Genomic DNA, 21458 nt, shown 5'->3' on the forward strand with positions numbered 1-21458 from the left:
GTCCGGAGCCCAAGTTTACATGAAACCATCTGTTGTAGCATTCCATCGTGTCTAAAAAGATCTGAAGCACTGCTATCTCGTTTATATGATCTTATAGTAAGGAAAATTGGCAATAACATTTTCTGTCATAACACATAAATCTTTCCTCCATGTTTTAGAAAACATTTATAAATGTTGACTAACTAAATATCAAATAAGAGCATATGCGTATGACAAATTATTTGATCACTTTCTGTTTGTCATTGCTTCAACCTTAGTGGAAGATTTTTAATGAGATGAACTACGTAACTCCATAGTAATATTATTGCATTAATTTTTGTCATTTTACTGGAGAGTTTTTGCATTAGTAATTATTTTAGCTGTTCAAATGATAGGCCTATGTTTAAAAGTCTAAATGAAATCCACATTAGACTATTGTTTATATATTGTCAATATCATTATAAAATATTTTGACCAACCAATAAGGAAATAACAGTTTTCAGTGAAATAATTTCATGTTCATTCTGCCTACCAATTGTAACAATAATAATAATTTTTTAATATACTTTTTGCATCAGAATTGTAGACAACAATAAGAAAATAGCTAATAAAACAAAACAAAAAATCACTTTTATACCCCAGTTTGTTTTTTCACATTTCTTGTTCTTGATAGAGAGAAAACTTTACCAAGTGCATGTTTGTGACAATAAAAAAAAGTTGATTGTTTTACCCATAGACTGGTTTTACATCTTCCTTTTGTCATTGTTTTAAAGCAGATTATTATTGTCCAGTAACATCCTTGCCATGCAAGAGCACTTTATACACACTAGGGGGCACTATTTACTTAAAATACTGTTCACTAAAGCCATTGCTGAAGTTGTTGTCACTCTTACAAAGTGGACTATTTCATAGGTTGCCCACTAATGTAATATTTAATGTTATATTTTTATAATAAAAAATAGGTCAGCTCGGTCGTTTTATTTCAAAAGCCATATTTTAAACAAAGACATAATCAACATCTTATACCGATTCATTGTCATTCTCAATGCAGTCTAATATAGACCCCAGCAGAGACAGAGGCACAGTGATTTATAGTACCGGTATACAGTTGTGCACATATGTGAAAAAGAGGTGGAGGGAAGTGTCTGGGAATAGAGCATGAAGTGTACATGTGTTGGTCGTAAAACTGAGCATTGGGGGAGGGCATGACATCTGGGTGAAACCACCCCTCATGTTCATTCTCATAGGGATTACAGCTGACAGGTTTATCTGTGTGTGTGTTGAGGTTGATGCATTCTTCTGCAGAACAAAGATAGTTGTCTTGGTAATTAAATATAAAAGTTTTTCTCAAACTTTTTCAGGTGGCGGATCATCTATACCCAAGTCAGTGTTGCTGTGTTGAGTAACTAATTGCATTACTTGGTTACTTTTTATGGAATTACTGCATTACATTACATTACATTACTTTTACGTTACCTTTTTCTCACCTGGGCTGGGATTGTTTTAATAACAAAATATATATATATTTTCGTAAAATATAAAGGCCTTTTCACACCAAATGTGAAATGAATAGCCTAATCCTCAGGCTGAAGGAAATGCAGATTACAGGGCGCAGCTCACACCTTTCAGCTGTGCTGTTCATCGAAGGTCAGCTGCAAAGACATTGCTTAATAAAATGAGTTTAAATACATAAAGTATATGTGTGTAATTTAATTATTACACGTTTGCATAATATTTAGAGTCTGTGTTTCACTGTTTATTCATTTTGAGGAACGTTGAATTTGTGCACAAATTCAAACAAACAATGCCTCTGCACTCCCGATGTGGACAGGAGAGCTGTCAGTCAATACATGGGAAAACAAAGTAACTTGCGTTACTTGTTTGAAAAAGGAACTAAGATATTTTTTGTAGTAAATTTAAAAGTAATGCATTACTTGAAAAAACATCCATGATATTATAACACTGTCCGAAACAATTATTAATAATTTAGTTGCTAATGAAGGTAGTGTTACATTTCTAAAACTTTAGTTATTTTCTAGCTGTTGTTCATTTGTCTATTTTCATTGGGTAGGCCTAAATTGACTTGGAATGTTAATGATTTCTGTATTCCCCCTTCTTGACCCCCATTAATTGGTTCATAGTTGGTGGGAAATATCCGCTCAGCCTTCAGTATGCCATGGTAATGTAGGCCTTTCTTCCTGCTGTTGCTGAATTCATAACACACACACACACACACACACACACACACACACACACACACACACACACACACACACACACACACACACACACACACACACACACACACACACACACACACAGAGATACAATACCATAGTAAAAAATGTTCCACAAATGGACTCCACAGAGAGTTTAACACACTTCACTTGATCCCATGACCGTGTGAATCCACTGAAATTTTAAAGCATGTAGCAAGTTTGATGTGGCCCAGGGGACATTATCACTGCCATACTAGTGTTTTCTTTGTTCTAGCCCCACTGTGCTTATAGATATAGTAAAACGTGATGTAAACAGTTCATTCAATTTTCAGGATTTCTCAGAATGTCAAAATAATAACAGCAAATAAAGATACTATACTAATCACTCTAAATTATTGATATGGTGGTCAAACATTATGAAAATTGTGTTTATTCTGTTGCAGGTTAGAACTTCGGCGTCTCCACAGTAAATGGAATGCGACAAACAATTCAACTATTCAGGCATACACATACAATTCCACATGCACAAAACAACAACATATTCATGCAATACCCCCCCCCCCCCCCCCCCCCCTCCATTAGTAACTGAATGTCTAGATTACACACCAGTCCAAAAAGGTATAAAACAAAATATACTTTGTATAAAAATATAGGCAATTACAAAAACCGTAAAGGTAAATGTCATTTGTTCTGTGGCCTATCTGGTCAGTGATGCTGACAGTGATTTATCATTACCATCAAGACATGCAAATGTGTTTTTAGTGAATGACGTCTCTCGCACAAGGTTTTTAGGCAGTACTTGTGTAATGAGTTACCGCTCTGCCACTCATGCTTTTTACTTATTACACATTTTTCCATAGTTCAACTTGTAGAGCATAATGCTAGAAATGGCAAGGTCCTGAGTTTAGTTTCCAGAAAACACACATTCCGAATAAATGTATTTTGAACGGACGAATTGCTTTGAATAAAAGCATCTGCACATTAATGTCTGAAATGCATAAAAATCCTGAACATTACTGAAATAAATCAAATAAAAGTAGCAAGAGGAATACCTGAACATAGGCCATTGACTGCATTTATGTCCCTAAACCTAACCCTAATGCTGTAAGAGTTTTTAGTAACACATTTTTTTACAGTGTCTTTGCTACAAAGTACGTTACTATTCCTTACCCTATAGTAAGTACATGTAATTCATTAATATTACTCAGTACTTAACGTATAATATAATGTAATTAATAATAATAATAATGTAATATAATAATGTATAATGTAACACTGACACCTCAAAATAAAGTGTAACCAAGTTATTTTATGAAACTTAATGCATAATGTAAACAAACTTACTTGATACTTGATTGTTAACCATTACTATGTATGTAAAAATGCATTCTTGAGATTTTGGCTCATCTAAACGTAATGCAAATCCTGTTTATTGTACCGTTTATAAATTACTTAAGAGAAGCTTTGGCATGGAAGATCGAGAATGTTTGCATTGTTGGAGTTTTAAACATATTTGAAAGTGTAAATGTTTGTATAATAGATGTGGTTTCTGAAGGGTTATTCATATTCTGATAACATTTTCAGGCTCAACTGGAGCAGACTTACACAAAAAGCTCTTCTCACGTTACGTTTTTTAATTTTTTTTTATAGACGTTCAGCATTGTTTCTCTCGGCATCATCTCAGTTGTAGTTTTCATCACTCCTAATGTTGTTGTGTAATGTGTATGATAACCCATGAAGTCTGTTCACTCTTGTTGGTCATTGGATTGATGCTGACTCCGAGCCTCTTACATCGGAGTATCGGCAACCTGTGTCTGGGTGGCGGACTGTCCATTGGTCATTGAGTCTGGAGAATCTCCGTTAATGATGGGCTTGTCCAAAGGCTCCTGTTGAGGCAGAGGAGCCACAGACAGAAGTGTGTTGCCTTGGTTATCTTGATCCACTTGGAAGGAGTCCTCAGCCTTGATGGAGACATTAGTTATACATACACAGAGCATTGGCGCTACTACCCCAAGCCTAATTTTGATTAATTTGGTATGTGATTAGACGGTCACACTCACCAGTCGTAGCCCTTTGGATTGTCCTCGATGAGTCTTTAGAAGGTATCCAGCTATTAGCAAAGCGGCAAGAAGCAAACCCGTAATCAGAAGAGAGATCAGGACAATTTTCGAGCGCTGGCCCACGCGAGACACCGCCTCATCGACTTCAACCTATAGAGACAAACCATTACCCACACATTCTCTTTACTACCTGGAAGGTGTTGTATAGTTTTTATAGCATTGCGTTATGGTATTGTGTGAATTAAGTTTATGTGTATTATAGAGTGAGTTTATCTGATTTGTCAGCACAGCTATTTACCTCATAATGAGTTACAGCCTTTCCTCACCCAAACTTAACCCTAAACTAAACCACATGGCAATATGTAGTGTTTCTGTTTCAGAGGCCTAACAGGGCGCATATTGTTCACATGTCCTGGAATCTGGGAGTAACGCTTTATTAAACCACTGCTATGCAAAATCCCAATAGCAGATGTACCAGGCTACGTTTACTCTTCCTTATTTCATACTTCACTTAAGTGTGATTTCTTTTGGATGTGTATGTGCATTCTCTCATTTTCATCCTGTGTATTTCATTACATTACAGAGTTTTCAGTGTTGCGGACCTTATCCGTAATGTTGTCATTGTTGAACTTTCCAGCCATTTCTTCAGGATCAGCTTCATGAAACAAAAAAATGACGAGAGTTTAGTCTGATTGTTCAGTTGTAGTCTGTAGAGTTGTGCACCATTCAGAATTTAAATAAGAATTCCTGAATTTAAATTGAGGAAGCAAACAGTAAGCAGCAGACGTTTTGTAGTTGTAAGAATTAATTCAAAGAAATTCAAAATTCATAGCAATTCTACTGTCATTTTAAACTTGTAATAAAAGAGAAACTTCGGCTTTAAAAAGCCAGATAGATAGATCGATATATAGGTATTTTATTATATTTAATAAATTGTTAACTTTTGTTATTTTATGGGGTGGAGACATTTCAGTTCACATTAATGAAGGTCAATTAAACTGAATTTGGATTAATATTAATGAATTGATATTTGGTGATTCCATAGGATTGATTGTGTCTTTGTGGAATACTTTGTGGAATTTAAAACAAGCAAATAAATGACAAGGAGACAATACAAACCTTCAATGCTGTCTCCATAAACCATGACCTCAGCTGTGTTGTCTTTCTGATAGATTTCAAGTTTGCAATCTTCACCACAGAGATGTTCTAGAACACTCTGTATCCTAGCTTTAGTCTCTTCCTATTGGATGAAAGGGTTTTGTATTAAAAGTGTTTGTAATAAATGTTGGACACTTAAAAAGTCATGTTTCTTTAAAATCAAATCCCATGAAAAGAAAGTGGAGTGATGCATCAAGCCTTTCTTTCATTTCTCTCTCTCTCTCTCTCTCTCTCTCTCTCTCTCTCTCTCTCTCTCTCTCTCTCTCTCTCTCTCTCTCCATCTTTCATATTTCTTTCTTTCCTGGAATGTGGTGTAATATGAAACCTGTATGTTCAGGTTTTCTCTCATAGCAACAGCCTCCCTTTCCGCTGAATCACAGTTCTCCAAGGGAACATTGGTGAATAGAAGAATTCCAAGAACACCAAAATATATATCAAAATACTGAAATAGATAAGTATATTGCTAATAAACTGAGTAAACTTTCAAAAATTAAAAATAAATAAGGCATATTTGCTGAGGACAGAAGCTTTCTGACTACGATCTATATCTAACTTTCCTTAAAAAAGTCAAATTTGTGCTGAATTTTAGCTGAAATCCTCAGACGTCATGAATACGTCTGTTTTAGTCACATACACGTCACATACACAATATTTATCCATGTAATTTACTCTCATGATGTTCTTCTATTTTACTGTATATACTTCATTCTGTTGGGAGTTTGGTACTCTACTGGCTCTGAAACTAAACCTAGAGGCCCGTCTATGTATCTTGGCAGAGTTCCTGGCGTGAATTCCGAACTGCCGGCCGCCCATAGCGTGTAATGGAATGCCATTGATGTGCAGGCCTCAAGGCCTCTATGATGGTCCAGCCAATGAGACTTGAGCACAACACACTTAGGGTCTCTAAAGGCTGACTTATAAAAAGACTTCAACTTCTTATACAATGTCGGCAAAAAGTAGTCGCATCTGGCAGTCTGTCTATAATATGTGGCAAGCTAAAGGCTCAGCAATGATGTCTTTTTATTCTAGATCAGTGGTTCCCAAACTGTGGTCCGTGAGGGTACTGCAGGTGGTCCGTGGAAAGGCAAAATAAAATATAAAATAATATTTTTTACCTTCATTTTACCAGGAATCCCCATAAAAAAAAATAAAAAAGTAAAAAGAATATGTAGGCCTCTATTGATATAAAATTTAAATTAAATTGTCTGGTTATTGTGTGATTACTAAAATAGGCTAGTGGTGCTCGGCCGTGACGTTCAAGTTCAGTGCCGTTAGAACCACAACATGGATCGGTGGATAGCAACAGGTTCTCTGAAGAGGAAAGCGGCAGAGGCAAATATTTTTTCATTATATAAAATATTTGTCTGATTATAATTTCACCAACAGTAATTCTGAATTGCCTCCACCAAACAGGTAAATAGGAAATAAGCAAATCAGAATACTGCACGCCAAAACAGCAGTATGCGCGCAAGCGTGAAACGCTAGTGTTTCTTCTTGGTGCGTATCTTTTACTGGGGTCTCCAACACGTCGCTCGATTGGAGGTAGCTCATCAAGGGGCCGTTCATATATCGTGTCTTTTGCGCTCTCAAGTTCATTATTTCATGTAGGCGCGCGGCAAGTGGGCTCATAATTGAAGTGACGCACTCATTTTTTTAGGCGCAGCGAGATGAAAACACCTCAACTTTTCATAATGCCGCAAACGCACCGCAGTTCATGTGACAAGAACAAACAAATCAGCTTCATCCTTTCCGTAAACATTGAAAGCTCAGTCAATGAAGAATGTAAGAATGCACGTGCACCCAAACACTACGTGTGTTTTTCTCTTCTCCGTAAATAAATCTTGTAGCAGAGCTACAGCAAGCGTTTTTCAGTGGTGGAAATCTATTAGATACTAAGCACAACTAAGTTGTGGAGAGCGCGCATAGCAATGACAGACGGCACGGGAAAATCGGACCGAATTTTACTATTAGCTAATAATAAAAGTTAAGCTAATGTGCATCGATGTAAATGTCAAGTAATTTATCTTTTTTTGACTCATTCTTTTTATAAAAATGATTTAAAGGCTGAAATATGTGAGGTTTATCTTTTTATAAAACCTTTTTTTGTTAAAACTTTATTTGAATTACATTTTACTATATGTGCCTATAGGGGTGGCAGGGGTTGGCGGCAATGTAAGTATCTGGATATTTGCCGCGGGGCGAGGGCTTCGATTACCTCTCTCTTTTTTGACCATACATGTTTGCATCCCTGAAATGAACCTGATTATGCCCTCGGGCGCTTGAGTAAATAAATAAATTAAATATGCGGCAGCCGTTGTGTGCAGTAAACTTTCTTTAACAAGCTGTTGTACTGATGTGATGACCAGTTATAGTTTTAATGTTAGTAAGCCTATTTAGAGGTGCGGATTAATTCAGGAAGGACTGTGTGTAGATATATTTTATTATGTGTATTATGAGGTGGTCCGTGAAAATTCTTGATTACAAATAGCGGTCCACACACACAAAAAGTTTGAAAACCCCTGTTCTAGATTATGCAGATCACTCTTTGTTGTGGGTTTCCTAACATTTTAAAGGCGTGTCTGAGTGATTCCTGTGTATGCTAAAGGGTGATTCTCACGAAAACACGTACAGGTCACATTACACTACATAATTCTCTTTACCGTAATGCCTCTGGTAGTTCCCCTATAAATAATCTACCTCGACGATGTGGGTGCAAATAGGCTACCCGCAACCTATTTGCTAATTAGATGAAAACTTTTATAGGAATAAAAACCTACATTTAATCTATTCATCAAATAAAGCGATCGAATCTCTTCAGAAAATATTTGACTAAACCGCTCAATTCATATGGATTAGTTTTATGATCTCTTTATGAACTTTTTGCAGCGTCAAAATGGTAGTTGCATAGCTGTCAATGGAGGAGCAGAAAACTCTCAGATTTCGTCAAAAAGATCTTTATTTGCATTCCGACGATGAACGAAAGTCTTACGGGTTTGGAATGACATTATAATTAATGACAGAATTTTCATTTTTTGAGTGTACTATCCCTTTAAGAACTAGTCAACACTGTTCAACTTTAGTCTCTCTTTAGCACACAGCACTGTACTGTATTTAACTAAAGAGTTCTCAAACTCTACTTAAATTTTCAACCTTTTAAATTAGCCACTGATATACAATCAGCTCCCCCACTATTATTTCCCCAGATTCTACCCAGTTATCACAGGATAAACGTAGACCAGAACTTACACACGTGGAGGAGGCCTTTAGTTTCAGCAGCACATCATACTTGTAGCGCTCTGGTATTTTATCCACACAGACCACATTACCCTACAAAAATAAACAAAAAATATAAGACCAGAAGTAGTCTTTACTGAATGGCACACACAATGTGGACATAGCCTTTGAAAAAAAAATAAAAAAAAATATATATAAATGACATAATTTAAATATAATTTTTGACATAATATTAATACAATATCTGGTGTCCCCACCTTTGAAGTAACGCTGTTTTTTTCAGGTGGGTTCGAGTGTGTCTGATCTGGGGTCTGTGTGTTAGGTTGAGTGGTCTCAGTGTCTGATCCTGGTGTCTCTGGTGTCCCTGAATCAAGTGATATGGAGGGGAAAATGACACTCTGAGAATCTCCTGTGAAGGAAATGTATTTGTTGTTACTTGCCCGATTGCAGTTTTTCCTCATTCAGTTTAATTTTAAATGGTGAGAACATGGTTATAGTTTAGTGAGGTAGGGTATTGTACAATCTACTTTTTAGACTTCAAACTGATATAACATATATTATACCAGTCAGTCTACAAAGATTAGATCACAAACATTTGTACGAATGGATTAGAAATTAAAAGTTAATGGAGCGAGGTGTGCAAGTTAATGATATCATTAAAATAGCATGTATTTACACTGCATCTAATCCAAACTTGGATGGTAATTTAATTTAAAGCAATGCCATCACCTGTTTTGGTCATAAATACCTAGTTAGTTTCTTGTTTGCTGGCTAATGATATATATATATATATATATATATATATATATATATATATATATATATATATATATATATATATATATATATATATATAAGTTAATCAGCTCCAAAAAAGAAAAAAAAAAAAAAGGGAAAAGGAGCAAAATATAAAGACTCATATCTTTAATTACAAAGAATGCACAGAAGGGTAATATGAAGAAATTGCACCTTTATTCATTTATTCATTAATTTATTTGTTGAATTTAATATGTCATTATTATTATTTTACCTTTGCTGTGCACCTTTTCGGTTGGAGTGACTCGATCACCATCTCCACGGATGATTCCTTCCGAAACCTCTTCACAAATCACAGCTGAAATACAAGGTACATGTTGTCAGAGCGTCTGCATCCATGAACTGCATCCAAAGTGTCATGATATAATAATCTATCTTACTTGGCGGATGATGGAACGAGCAAAAAAACAAAAACAAACAAAAAAACAACTACAACCATAGACTTACAGTACATTAAATGAGGGATCTTAGACCTCTGAATATCATATAGTATATTACATTACACAAAGGTTACACAAACTCAAAGGTTTTTCCTTTAAAAAAAAAAAAAGAATACTTTTATTCAGCAAGGACACGTTAATAATTAAAAGTAACAGTAAGACAAAAAAATAAATAAATGGTATTGTTTTGAACTTTCTATATTTCCATCAAACAATCCTGAACAAAATAGGTTTAGTGTACACAAAAATATTAATCTAGACAACAGTTTTCAACATTGATAATAATAATAAATGTTTCTTGACCAGCAACTTAACATATTATAATGATTTATGAAGGTTCATGAAAACTGGAGTAATTCAGCTTTGCCATCACAGGAATAAATTACATTTTAAAAAAAATCACAATATTAAGATTTTTGTGTTTTAATAAATAATAAATGCCGTCTTGGTGAGCATAAGAGAGTTCTTTAGAAAACATGAATAAATCTGATCCCAAACTGGTAGTACAGTATACTAGCCTAATAACCTAGCATCACTTTTGTGACTTTTGCATGGGTAAGCACCACTCACATTTTATTCTCAAATGTATCTAGATAATAGATAATTAGATTAAAATGAACTGGCTTAAACTGAGCTGTAAATCATGAATGTTGAAGTGTTATTTCAAATCTCTTGTCACAAAATTGTGGCCTTGGCAGAGTTCCACAGACTCAAACCCAATTAACATTTCAGGGGAACGTTCGTTTTCCCCCCTATTTAATTTAGTTATTATCTGTCTTTATCACCCACAAGCACCGTAGTGTATGAATAAAAAAACTCACTTGTGTTAGAGCCGATGCATTGAGCCCTGGTGCTCATGTGGGTGATGTGAGTTTGAATCAGGCTTGTTTGACCCTTATTCTGTCCTCTTATGCTTTTTAAACTGTTGCTAGTGCTGAAGTTGGTTATGATGGTCCTGGTTGACTAGAGAGCTGAATGAAAACGTAACTGACTGTGTTCAGTTGATCACATCCAAACTAATTAAATTGAGTGGCACTTTACAAAAGTGAATCTTTGAAGAACTACGGTATGCTAGGTTCAAGTCAATTCAATTGCATAATGTTTTTTAGAGGAATGAATACTGACGTCATTTTTTTTGGCTCTAAAGGGCTGCGGTGGTATGAATTTCTGAGCTGAATGTGCTGTATGTCATTATTAGCCTGATTGAGCGTGAATACATCGGCACAGACTGAGCTAATAAAACCTTAACCTTCCCCCTCCCCGTGCAACAAGAGGTCCCGACCTCTGACCCCGACCCTGACTCAACACACTCCCCTTTTGCTCTCCGCAGAGAGTGTCAGTCAGAGGTTAAAAAGAAAAGAATAGTGAAAGAAAAGGAGACAGGGAGATGTATAGAGGAAATAAAGAGACTCTTATGTCTCAGAGATCCTTCTGGAGCCATTTCTCATTTGCACACAATTTCTGCTAGAGATGTTTTGAATAAAAGAGTGATTCTATTTTAGAAGAGTGATCTTTTTTTGTTTTTGGTCATGTGCTCAATGCTCGGCACGATACTTATGAAACCTAAAGTGAGACATTCAGGTCGGTGTCAGGATGATTTAGTGCGCTTTAAGACATCCGTTCCATCCATTATAATGAAACTGAATGTTTAGCATTATTTACATAATTCTATTGAGCAAGTTCAAAATGGGTGAATTATTTTGAATCAATCTTTTGATTGGTTACCCACTAAATTTTGACCTTTTTCAAAGTTTTCTAGTCAATAAACAAGATTTCCCATGTTTGTCTTTAAATAATAATTGCTAAGTGAAATATGTTATGGTGGTGTAAAGAACTGGCCTCCGTTACTTGAGTATTGTTTTCTCTCTTTGATGAATTTCTTTGGCTTGCATTATATTTGTATGTCTTTATACAATTCTATTTAAAATGTTTCCTGATGCTAGCCTCTAGATTTTTCCATGCTAATGTTTCAAGGGGAAATTCACCAAGAATAATTTGGGTATATTTGCCTTCTGTCTGGTTTGTTTTGACTAAAGGTGTTCATGCAATTCAGGTAATGGCGATTAAAAAATAAAAATTATCACTGAATGCAATTTACGCAGTGCAATTCCCCATCTTTTAAAATGGTTTTGAGTGGTAGTTTGCGGAAGCATTGTTTAGTGAATTTGTCCCTGAGTGTTTTGTAAATTTGATTTAAAAGCAGGATTAAGTAGCTCCTCAAGAATAACACATTCCACTTCTTTGTAATACACTTTCCAATTTTGTTACTGGCGGATTTAGTGAAAAGTTTTTTTTTTAACCAGGAATGGTACAGTGTAAAACTGGACTTTAAACTAACTAGGATTTGCTTTAGATATAGGCTACAGCAGGGGTGTCCAATCCTGCCACCGGAGGATCACTGTCCTGCAGTATACAGGCATACTAGAAACTTCCAGGCAGGAGAGTTGAGGCAAGTTGGAGCTACACTCTGCGGGACAGTGGCCCTGTTTTGACAGAGTTTGGACACCCCTGGGCTACAGTATATTGCAATCATTTTTTATTGGTCCATTTTCTTTTTATGGAAGCTCCTTTCCGCCACTGAATAAAAAATAAAAAAGGTAAATGCGACTTTTTGTCTCATAATTCAGACTTTTTTCTCACAATTGTGAGTTTACATCTCGCAATTCTGACTTTTTTCTCACTTGCGTCATATAAACTCATAATTGTGAATTATAAAATCCGAATTGCGAGATATGAACTTGCAATTCTGAGAAAAACAATTCCCCTCAGAATTGGACTTTATTTACAGTTTATATCTTACAATTCTGAGAAAAGAAATCAGAATTGCGAGACATAAACTCACAATTACGAGAGAAAAAAGAAGAATGGTGAGAATAATTTGCAATTATCTTTTAAATGGTTTTATTCCAAACAAGCTTCCATAGCTTTTTACATATTCCCAAAAGACAAAAAAACACATTTGTGATATCTTTAATTTCTCAAATGTGTCTCCTTGCCAGCAATGAGATTAAATAGAGATCAATGGAGACTTGGCCACTGTCCTGCAGAGTGTTGCTCCAACCAGCTCCAAAACACCTGCCTGGAAGTTTCTACGGCTGTGTCCGAAAACTTAGCCAGCACGTTTGCGTGTGAAGGTACCTCACAAAACTGATTTCAGACAGACTACTGAGGCAGTGTAATGGTTAATGATCTACAGCAAAATAGTGCTGGCTTTGGTGAGAACTAAACAAATATTGAATTACTTCAATAGTAATTTCTAGCTAGAAATGACATCAGAAATAGAGAACGTTGGTCAAAAACATACATTTACACACAAACTGACAACCAACCACAACTTTCAGCTATGAAAGGACAACCTAAGTTTTAAATGTTCCTGTGGGTTCTGACATACATTTTCAGCATTACAGATTAATTTCCACCAAGGGGTTTATTTTCATCACATGAGCTGAATCATCCGATGGGCAAATTCATATCTTGTTTTCTCCTCCTCCTGCTTCTCTGAGCCTGTGTTCCTAACATGACCTCACACCAGCGGTATTCACTCATTCGCTCGCTCCCCCTGGGCTCCTACCAGCTTGATACGGCTTTATTTATTCCCCTGCTCATTAATAGGTTAAACGGAGACGAATGTGTCTGGTATCAGGCATTTGTGTTTCTGTGTGTCTGGTATTTAGAGGCGTATTGTTTTAATAGTTTAATTTAATTTAGAGGCACTTGCAAACAGAGCAACTGCGTAAACGTCTTAACCAACACAGATGTAATGATGCTTATGTTCTTGTTTGTTTTCTTTTTTCTTGAAGATTTGCTTTGCACAGTAGTAGGTTTGCTGAACTAAAATATTATATTAGGTATGCAAAAAAAAACATAGAGGTAACCTTTATTGACCCTCGGCTGGAATTACTTACTCTGCTTCACTTCCTTCCTTTTGATCGATTTAATGCATCCTTGCTGAATAAAAGTATTAATTTCTGTAAATAATTTCATACTGACACCAAACTTTTTAATGTATAACAGGGTTTACTGTCTTATAAATAAACCATCTATTTACTGGTGCTTTATTGAGACCAGAAACCAAAATTGTTGATCTGAAGAACTTATAATAACATCAATAACGTTTGTCTCTGCATAGCCAACTGTACCCTAGCATACAGTGACATTTTCTTAATAAAAGAGGGTTCTTGAACCATTGGACAACCTAGAGGATAAAATTGAGATTTGGATGCTAACACTGGTTTTCTCTGTGACACACATGCCCGTCACAGCTGTTGTGTTGTGCTATAGAAAGCATATCTGAAGGTGACAGCAACTTGATAAGTAGTAGGCTACACCAGTGACTTATGGACTTAAATGCTCACGTACACTCCTAAGAGATCTATATTGTCACTCTTTGGTCTTGTTTTCAACACTACTGTCTATCTGCAATTTGATGTTTGTCTTGTAATGGTTGTTTAGAGAATATCTTAAATGATAGAATCATGTAGAAACTACTTTGAAAGCATTAAAAGTTTCAGCACTGACACATTGAGACTTTGCTCTGAAAGCTCTAGTTTAGTAGCTGACAGTAAATTAAAGCATATTAAGAGGTCTGAATAGCAGTGGCTTGAGGCACAATAAAGTGCATTACTTAAACAATCATATGAAAGCATGGCTTCAGTTTGGCAGGAGGTAGTGACCCAGTTTTTACTCAGTTTTGCAAGTTTTTGTTATGGTGAATTGGTGGTACGAATCTAACACATCTCAAAACGCACCAGAGAGAATTAACAGCAGGGTCCCTGCAATTCATTCAGCAGGGAATGAATATCTGGCTAAAATAGAGAGAAGTACGGATGGAAATGCATTTAAAAAGGTTAAACAAATGCAACTCAAAAAAGACATTTTGGCCATACATTGAAAGTGTGGGGTCCAGTCAGTTGGTTTGGAACCCAAATATAGCCAAAATTATATATATATATATATATATATATATATATATATATATATATATATGTATAAAACTTTTAGTGTTCCACAGATGAATATGTAAGCTCGTTTCCGCCATTGAAGTAATTGCGACTTTTTTTACACCCAGTTCTGACTTTTTCTCAAAACTGCAAGTTATAAAGTCAGAATTGTGAGATAAACTCAATTCTGAGGAAAAAAAGTCAGTCTTTTTTTTCCTTCAGAATGGGACTTTATAACCCGCAATTGCGAGTTACTGTATATCTCACAATACTGAGAAAAGAAGTCAGAATTGCCGGATATAAACTCGTGGAAAAATAGAGATAAAAAGGTTGCAATTATCAACTGGAAACAAGTTTCCATAGAAGAATGAAAGAGCTGACAGAATTTTTATTTTTGGATAAACTGTCCCTTTAAGAAAAATGTATGTATGTATTTTAGTTATTTAACTATTTTGTATTTTTTTGTTGTTGAAAATTTCAGTGAGATTTTGCATGATACTAATTGCATTTTCTTTCTGTACAACTCTTCTTGTTACAAGTGAACCCCTTACAACCATAGGGAACATTCCTACAACCCCCTTCCACACAGATGTTATATCTATTCACTCCCATCCCCCTTATTCCTCAACTCATCTTCACCCCATTCCCTCCACTTTTCCCATCACATAACAGGAAGTTACATCCCTCATTCGTTTACTGTCTCTTCCATTCCCTCAAAGCCTCTGGGAATTCCCAGTCAAGGAATGTTTCGACATTCCAACCCCAGGAATAACAGGATCGGATGGATTCCTTTAAAGCCGTAGGCAAGAAGGAATGATAAAGGAAGCTATCATGCAAGAAAAGAAAGGCAGAAGGGGTGTGTGGGTGGGGGGGTTGTCAATAAAGTGCTGTGTATTTGTTCTACATCTGGACTGTGATCCTCAAGGCTGCTCACGCTATTGGTGACGTCCCATGTCGCAGCTTCTCTGTGAGTCGACAGCACGCTCGATACATCATGCCCTGCTTCACACTTGATAACACTGACAGTTTGTCAGCTGCTATGAGAGATCAGTTTTACTACAGCAGATGTATGAGCATATGCCTCCAATCCCCATCTCAAGTACATCTGTCACTTGTGCCTATTGAAGGCAAAGAAATTGCCCTCAAATATCATTCATAAATTAAATTTTTCCTGGTGGAAAAACAAAAATTCCATTGACTTGCATTGAAGGAGGACCAGAATGTCAGAGGCTTGTGGATTGGCTCTTTCGACTTGGAAGAATAAACAATCAACCAGAACGCCCTAGCAACCACTTAGAACACCCTAGCAACTGTCTAGAACACCCTACAATCAACAACATCTAGCACTATAGCCAAGTTTACACAGGCACATATCATATTTTATTCAGTAAATGTTTGAATCTAGTTTAAAAATGTATTAGGTACTAAAACATTATTAATCTATATTAATTTTCATTTATAAATTGTAAAAAAAAGAGGTATGATACATTATCTGTTAGACAACATGAAATTTTATGCACCGTTTAAACATTTGGAGGTGGCAATATTTTTATATTAAAATACAGTAAAAGCAGTAATTTTGTGACTGTCTTTGGTACACTGCAGTTTAAAGGAGAAAATATTCTGACTGATGACTTTTCAAATTATTTGTCTGAAAGCATATTAAAAACACCACATAGACATTTAAACAACATGAAAAGTTTTTTTTCACTTTGTTTTACTGATGTACTAAGATGTACTAAAAACATTCCCGTTTTTCAAATACAGATGACAACGTTGTCAAAATGAGCCCCGTTCACGCGGATCTGCGAAAACGACTAAAAATGCTGTTATACTGCCAGGCCAGTAGTTGGTGATGTCACTTTGATGTCACAAATTCAAGTTTTTGTAGTTTCGTTGAGACAACAACGGTATCGTTTCCAAAAACTTTCACTTTGAAACCCGTTTTCAAAAGCTTTTAGTTGAAAACAGTGTCATGTACACGGCCCCTAAATGTCTTTACAGTCACTTTTTAAATTGACAAAGGTTTTAATTTTTTTAAACTAAACTTCTTTTTAGTTAAAAAAATTATCATAATAATCTTACTGACCAACTTTTGAACGTGCATGTACAATAATTCGGTAACACTTTACAATAAGGTTCATTACTTAACATTAGTTAACTGCATTAGTTAACATGAACTAATAATGAAATACACAGCATTTATTAATCTTTGTTAAAATTCATTTCAACATTTACTTATACTTTATTACAATCTGGTTGACATTAGTTAATGCACTGTGAACTAACAATGAACAGCTGTATTTTTATTAACTAACGTTAACAACCATTAACAAATACAGTAACAAATGGATTAATCATGGTTCATGATAACATACATTAACTACTGTTAACAAATGAACCTTATTGTAAAGTGTAACCATAAATTCTGTAAAAGTATTGTTCATTGTTAATTCATGATAGCTAATGCCTTTACTAATGTTTTTATTTTTAAAAATGGAACCTCATCATCTCTCTCTCTCTCTCTCTCTCCCTCTCTCTGATGCAATATAACAATATAGGACATTTTGTTCAGTTCTGCCCTGCTCTACTAAAACATGCCTGGTTGTCTGCTGCAACACTGAGCGTTCCCTTAAGTACGCTGGAATTTGAGACTCAAACAATCCATTTAAATAGAAGGAGCAGTGTAACTTTACCCTCACCCCCACTATCTCTCTCTCACACAGCATGCCCCCCTGACCTCTGACCCCGCAGTCTCTCTCTTCCTGTCTCAGTAAAGGAGTGTGGGGCCCACACTGTCTCCACCCAAACAGGGAGGGCAGCAAACATATGGAGGAAAGACACTCTTATGTTTCTAATCAGACACTTTTTGAGCAGCCCAACCCCTTCACTCTCTGCCAAAGCATCATTATCGGCAGAGCTCATACCCCCTTTAAGCTACAATAACTGAGTTATAGGACCTATGCCAATAAGAACAAAATCTGTTCTTGGTTGTCGTGAGAAATGCAAATGGAAAATAAACACGATACTGAATTATTAGAATGACACGAGGACTGAAACAAACCGAAATTTGCTCATTGTATTATTTTGATGTTTAATTGATTTGAAACCCCCCCCAAAAAAACATGTTTCTTCATATTAATGCATGGTTAAGAGTATTTTTATACATTTTTAATATCATTTTACGCATGGACTTATAATAATTCATATCATTATTTTACTCATTTTCTTCACCTAAAATTGTTTACTTGAATATATTTATATTTGTAATACTCAATATTCATAGAATCTTTCATCAACAACTATTGGGTCATATCTGCAATTTAGCAGGATTTATTGCCAACATATTATTGCAACATTTATTGCTCAAACATTTTCTTAATTGGTATTTTGTCTTGTTTTCCAGTAATAAAAACTATATTCCTAAAACAAGATACATTAAATTGAGAAGTACAGTGATAATATCTTGTACTTACTTTTTAAAAAAATATATCAAGTAAATTTTAGTTAGATATTGGCTTAAAACAAGAAATACAATGAATTTAAAGTGAATTAAAAGTAAAATAATCTTAATTCTAACCTAAAAGACATATTCTCTGAAAGCAAATTTGCTTTTAAATAAGTTTAGATATTTTACTAGAAAACAAGATGTATTAATAATGATTAAATATAGATTCAGAAAATAACTTTGCACCACTGCATCTGCTATAAGCAGTTTTGGTAATATAAACATCAGTGTTTATTTCTGTCTCTTGAGTGAGTATGAAATGTGTATTACATCATACGGCCCACAACTTTTGCTGCCCAGGGTCTTTGAAACACCTGGATGCTTCATAGTCCGACAAATGAACACAATCCTCTTTATGCATAATGGAATAACAACAGATGGACTTTTTATTTCCCATACAGATGCACACACGGCCACATGGTGATATAATACATGCACAGATACACTGAGTGGAAGAGAGCGATTCAATTGATCTCAAGCCATTAACTTGAGAGGAAACTCAACAACTTTATCTAAAGCGTATTGCTGTGATGCAAAGGGCTGTGGTAGATTCGCAGGAAGAAAAAATAAATGCTTATATGATAGCACACACTGAAACTTTAACACTATATAGTATTTAACACTTAATAGTTAGTAAAAGTTTGGAGTAGATCAAATCTCTTTAATAGCAAAATGATAATATTCCGCACACTACTCCCTTAAAGCTGCACAACATCTTGAGTGATGCAAAGTTAGATCCAAACATCTGCAGTAGAACAAAAGTAAAGTAAATTGTACTTACCTTGAAAAAATACAGCAAAAATACAGACTAAGAAAGCAACTTCTGAGGATTTATGGCATTTCCTTTGTGTCACCATCCTGAGCGAGCGGTCCTGCAGCATGTGGTGTGTGTCTGTGTGAGAGGTTTAGGTTTGTTTCACTGAGAGTGTGACACGAGGGATAAAGCCAATGCCTGTGCTCTTATAGATTCAAGTGTGCCCCCCCCCCCCCCCTCTTTCACTCCATTCTGTTTTTTCTTCATTCCCCTGAGCTGTGTTGTAATTATAGTGTCTTTATTCAGAGTAGATCAAATTGTATGTTTCTAAGTCTTTTGAAATGTAGATTGAGACAAAATAGAGACCACATCAATGCACATTTATACATCAGCTTGCTGTGATGATGCCATTCTGAGAACTCACATTGTAAAAAACATATATTATCTCTTTAGTTATCCTATAACACTGGAAAAAAACTGTTTTCAATAGTTCAATAGCAATTTCTAGTTTTATGTTAATGCATACTTTCCAGACTCAACAAAGTGAATCAAGTGATAGCAATGACTTAAGGGACTTTAGTAGTCAACTAACAATTAGCGATTTTGGCGATCTGGGTTTTAGTATTTTATTGTCTATGCAAGTTTCTGTAGCTAGATTTTAAGCAAGCATTTGTTTTCATTGTTTCATGGGCTGTTTTCATTGGCTACAATAAAACTAGGACACAGTGCTGCCCCCTGCTGTTTACATTTTTTTTTAAATGGACTTACTTTGTGTATCAGACTGCAGCATTGAAAACAACCAAAATTTGCACAAATAGAAACATGATCACCTAGAAATATACTTCTTTAACATGGAACAACTTATTGTATATGGCACGAAGGAACAAAACAAGCCCTGGAATGGTAAAAATGTAAAAAAAGAAGTTGTCAAGAAATTGTTAACCATCAACCCGAGGTCAAACCAAATGTTATATTATGTTTTGATATATTTTAAAATGCTGAAATGTGAGATATTTGCTATATTCTAGCAGGTGGAACGTCATGCAGTCACTGATGTGCATGAAATGTGGGACACATCATATCTAACACTGCTCACAAAAGAAACTCATCAAAGTGTATAGGCCTACTGATTGGAAAGTCCCATACTGCATAGTCATCATGCTATCAGGATTCTTCCATTTGGATATACTTCATAGAATTGTAGTTTCCATCTGTGACTATTGAGGCTGGATTTAATTAGATGTTTGCAGGGTTTAATCGGAAGAGATGAATGACAGTGTGGTTCTGGAATGCTGTGTTCAGGGAGTCATATCTCGAAGGAATGGTGTGAAATGATTGTGCCTGTTTTCTTGCTTGTTATGAATCAATACTCTTGCTAGTTCGAATACAGCAAAGTCATTTAATCAAAACCAGATCAACGTGAGGACGAAGTATGTAGTAACGTGTGCAGATGTCAGGAATCTGCTTAGATTGGATGGAATATTAAAGTGCTTGAAGTGATTTATTTTGGAGCCTATTCCATTTTAGGTATCTATGATCTATGATTGTTCTTGCTTAATCTGAGAAGATCTTTTTGATGAAATCTGAGAGTTTTCTGTCCCACCATTGACAGCTACGCAACTACCACTTTGAGCTTCAAAAGTTCATCGTAAAACTAATCCATATTAATTGTGCGGTTTAGTCCAAATTTCCTGAAGAGACTTGATCGCTTTATATGAAGAACAGAGTTAAATGTTTGATGCTAAACGTTTTTTTATTTTGGACATCTTTGAATGTTACCTCAGTATGTGGCGTAACATTATTACAGGAAATACAGCAGGGGATGTGAGAGCATACACGAGAGCCTTCTGCATTTCTGCTTATGAAAATAAAGAGACTATAATGGATTTCATGCATTACAGCCCATAGGCATTCATTCACCATGGGAACTTCTGAAGAGAGTGAGGTTAGCCACGATTACCTGTCTTACCCCGAGGCGTAGCAAAATGTGTGATGTGAAGCACAGATCGTGAGTCTGTAAACATTGTTACCAAAATATTTACAGTTACAGTGCAATGTGGAGGCCAGTACCCCAGAGAAACACACTCAGTCGGTGTGTTTCGAGGTTACACAGGGCCTATTTAATGCACATTGGTCCTATTGTGAATAATTCATGAGTTCATGATATTCAAAAGGATAAAATGTTTTTCTTTTTAATCTTTCAAAGTGTAATAACTTGCTCCTAACTTCTGCTTTTAAACACATTTCTTTTTAGATTGTAATGTTATTACAATAGAATATAATGTGATTTTAACCCTTTTTTGCACATATAGCATAGCCTTGATGGTTACATTCATACATTCACCATATT

At 35.5% G+C, this 21458-nt stretch overlaps 1 protein-coding gene across 1 annotated transcript; it reads right to left on the reverse strand.

Moving 5' to 3' along the window:
* Positions 1-3631: 3631 nt before the first annotated feature.
* Positions 3632-19288, reverse strand: LOC143706289 (uncharacterized). The gene is made up of 8 exons (XM_077198039.1): positions 19136-19288; positions 9681-9764; positions 8908-9059; positions 8663-8743; positions 5378-5498; positions 4861-4913; positions 4259-4408; positions 3632-4159 (listed from the first exon to the last, which is right to left on the reverse strand). Exons 1-8 carry the CDS (start codon positions 19233-19235, stop codon positions 3986-3988), a joined length of 915 nt encoding a protein of 304 aa, XP_077054154.1. The 5' UTR covers positions 19236-19288; the 3' UTR covers positions 3632-3985.
* Positions 19289-21458: the final 2170 nt, after the last annotated feature.

Source organism: Siphateles boraxobius, unplaced genomic scaffold (assembly GCF_051911475.1).
Source record: "Siphateles boraxobius isolate OS27281-9 unplaced genomic scaffold, OSU_SipBor_1 41, whole genome shotgun sequence".
Classification (NCBI taxonomy): Eukaryota; Metazoa; Chordata; class Actinopteri; order Cypriniformes; family Leuciscidae; genus Siphateles; species Siphateles boraxobius.